The sequence below is a fragment of the Aplysia californica genome, unplaced genomic scaffold, assembly GCF_000002075.1.
Source record: "Aplysia californica isolate F4 #8 unplaced genomic scaffold, AplCal3.0 scaffold00085, whole genome shotgun sequence".
NCBI classification, from domain to species: Eukaryota; Metazoa; Mollusca; class Gastropoda; order Aplysiida; family Aplysiidae; genus Aplysia; species Aplysia californica.
The window spans coordinates 1531591-1534431 of NW_004797355.1; the positions used below are offsets into that span (position 1 = coordinate 1531591).

General features: G+C 40.4%; 1 protein-coding gene across 1 annotated transcript in view; it reads right to left on the reverse strand.

The window, feature by feature from the left end:
* LOC101860245 (deoxyhypusine hydroxylase) overlaps nucleotides 1-2493 on the reverse strand; it is a 13588-nt gene extending 11095 nt beyond the window's left edge. The window contains exon 1 of the mRNA XM_005094590.3: nucleotides 2079-2493. Coding sequence (XP_005094647.1) covers nucleotides 2079-2343 — 265 coding nt within the window. The 5' untranslated portion in view covers nucleotides 2344-2493. The remainder of the gene's footprint in view (nucleotides 1-2078) is intronic.
* Nucleotides 2494-2841: the final 348 nt, after the last annotated feature.

Sequence of the window (2841 nt, forward strand, 5' to 3'; positions counted from 1 at the left end):
CAAAGGACGTCAACATGAACTTGTTACAGAAGTGTTGCTCGTTCTCCGAGTGGTGGCGACCCATGTGTTTGTTTTAACATGGCATTCAGAGTTCCTTGTCTGATACATTTCGTTTTATTGTCACCCTTGTGTAAATTCAGCGACAAAATAAAAATTACAAACGAAATACAAACCAACAACAACACCAACAAAGACATCATAGAGGGGCTACTTTCGATTGGGGCCTCAAATGGGAATGGTTTGTTTTCTTTATCTTGATCAGTCCTGCATAAGACGGCCACCTGTCTTATACGGCCACTTTTCTCCTTGACAATTGGTGGCCGTCTTACACAGGTTTGACTGTATAAGCAATATATTAAAGAAGCGTGTAAAAGCAATAAGAAACAGTGAATAAATTCATGGATGAAAAAGTAAAAGAGCAGAGGTTGGAACATGAGGATAGAGCATGGAGAAGGAAAAATTTACTGGTGTTTGATTTGCCAGAAAGCGAGGATAAAGAGGGTCAGGCCAGGAAGAAAGAGGATTCCATTTGGGTAAAAATTGAACAAATTACAGAGGAACTGGGAGTGACTCGAAAACCCTTTGATATCAGGAGAAGCAAGTGCTGATTTGATGAGGAAATTTATTGAAGCAAGAAAAGATGCAGCAAAGGACAAAAATGAAAGAGATGAGGACAAGTTATACTTGACTATTGGGATGTGAAGAGATATTGACAAACCAGATCCATCCCAAAAACAAAAATTTCATGGAAAGTCACTTTTTCGTCTTTCGAGCCTCGTAGCTGATAATAGAACAGTGCGTCGTACGACTGATATTGATCGGGGCAGACAGATATGTCAACAACGATTGAGGCTCTCACAGCATTGAAATAAAAAAAATTTCTTAGGGGGCTGAGATGCCCAGACAGTACTCTAGTCTCATTCATTATCAGATATAGTCAAATTTAGTCTATTTATCATTATATTATATTAATGTCAAGCGCCATTTGCCGATCAGCGCGAACTTAAGATGGCGCAGAACCATGACGATCCGCAGAAAGTGCGGCCATCTCGAGATGGGCGCGCCATCTACGGATTATTTTCGAAAATGAAATAGAGCTGCGCGATCTTAAGATTGTGCAAAGCAAGAAAGAATTGCGCCTATGCCATCTGCCGATCGCAGTTTTTGAACGGTGCTTTGGCAGGAGACCGAAAAATAGTGTGGCAACCGTGACTGAAAGGGGAAAGCAAAGCACTTAGAAATGAAACGCAAAAAAAGTCAAAAGAGAAAGGCTGTAGATTCTATGGGGGCAAATGATACTTGCGTCCTCTTGAACCTTTTTAAAAGAATTTTTGAAATTGATGATAATAGATTCTAAATTCTCGGAGTTTTGTTTGTGAACTTTGCAAAATCGTTGGTTTACGTAATGGCGCGTCGCGCCCATCTCGAGATGGCCGCGCTTTCTGCGGATCATCATATGGTTCTGCGCCATCTTAAGATCGCGCTGATTGGCAAATGGCGCTTGACATTGATATTGACTATCTGGTAATGAATGATGTTATAGTGGATAGAGACTAGATCTAGAGGGGAGGACTTCCGTAACGAGCGACCACTATGAGACGGAGCAGAATTGAGGGCTAGGGGTAGGGTAGATCTAGGGGTAGGGGTAGGGTTAGGGTTTGGGTTAGGGTTAGGCCTCTTCTTTATTGTGTTTGATGTGGTGGTCACTCGTTACGGAAGTCCTTCCGGTGATCTTATACTTTAGCACGTTAAATTCCCAAAGTCTACATCCCCGACTCAGACCTTCAAAACTTTGACTGGGCCTAAAAATGCACAAACTACCGTAATTTTTTTCATGAACAGATAGATGGTATAACAGTGGTTTTCGGTCTTCCGTCATGATTTTGGAAGCCATTGAGTATAATCTAGATTTGATAGATCTTGTTTTAAAGTGGTCGCTCGTTACGGAAAAGGGAATAAAATCAATTGAAGAATTTAACGTGCTAAAGTCAGAACTAAAGTAGTAAGTAGTAAGTACTAAATAGATCACCGTCCTTCCGACTAGACTAGACCTAGACTAGACTAGACTAGAGACCAACCTGCTTCATGGCGAACCATTATGTTTTCAGATTTATCTTCCAGCACTTCTATAAGCTTCGGAATCGCATGACTATTTTGCATTTGACCTAAACAAAATGCAAGTTCATGCTTCAACAGGGCCGACTCATCGTTGAAACAACTTGTGATTTGATCAACAGCATCGTTACCACCCAAGTTCCGCAAGGTAAACAAAGCCCGGAACCTCTCTTTCAGAGGCTGTTTTGAATCTCTAAGTGTTTCTCCAATGTTCTCTATGGAAGCCATCGCCTAAATTTAGCCTGAATCGATTTGTATTTTCTCAAAAATGTAGTGACTAGATCCAGATCTACTAAGACTAGATCTATGGGGTTACTTTCATCCGGCAGTTGTGCAACGCAAAACGTAGCCTAGAAGAATAAAAAGTATCACAACATAGCACGTTTCCGCTATGATATATTTTCAAAGTAATCTCCCTTGGATAAGCACAGGAAACGTCACAGAACTGCTTTACACTGCTATCTGGTGGTACACTCAAGGAGGTTAGGCCTGGATCGACAGTTCAGTTCACTAGTATTAATTAATACATTGTAATCCTTGAGTTCACTCCTTCCATTTGGTCCCATTCCCGCTTCGAATTATTCATACACCTGTGTTTGTTGTTTAATGAAAAATCATACATCAATTTATTATGTATGAATTTTCAATAAGATCTAAACTACTACTACTACTACTACTACTACTACTACTACTACTACTACTACTACTACTACTACTACTACTACT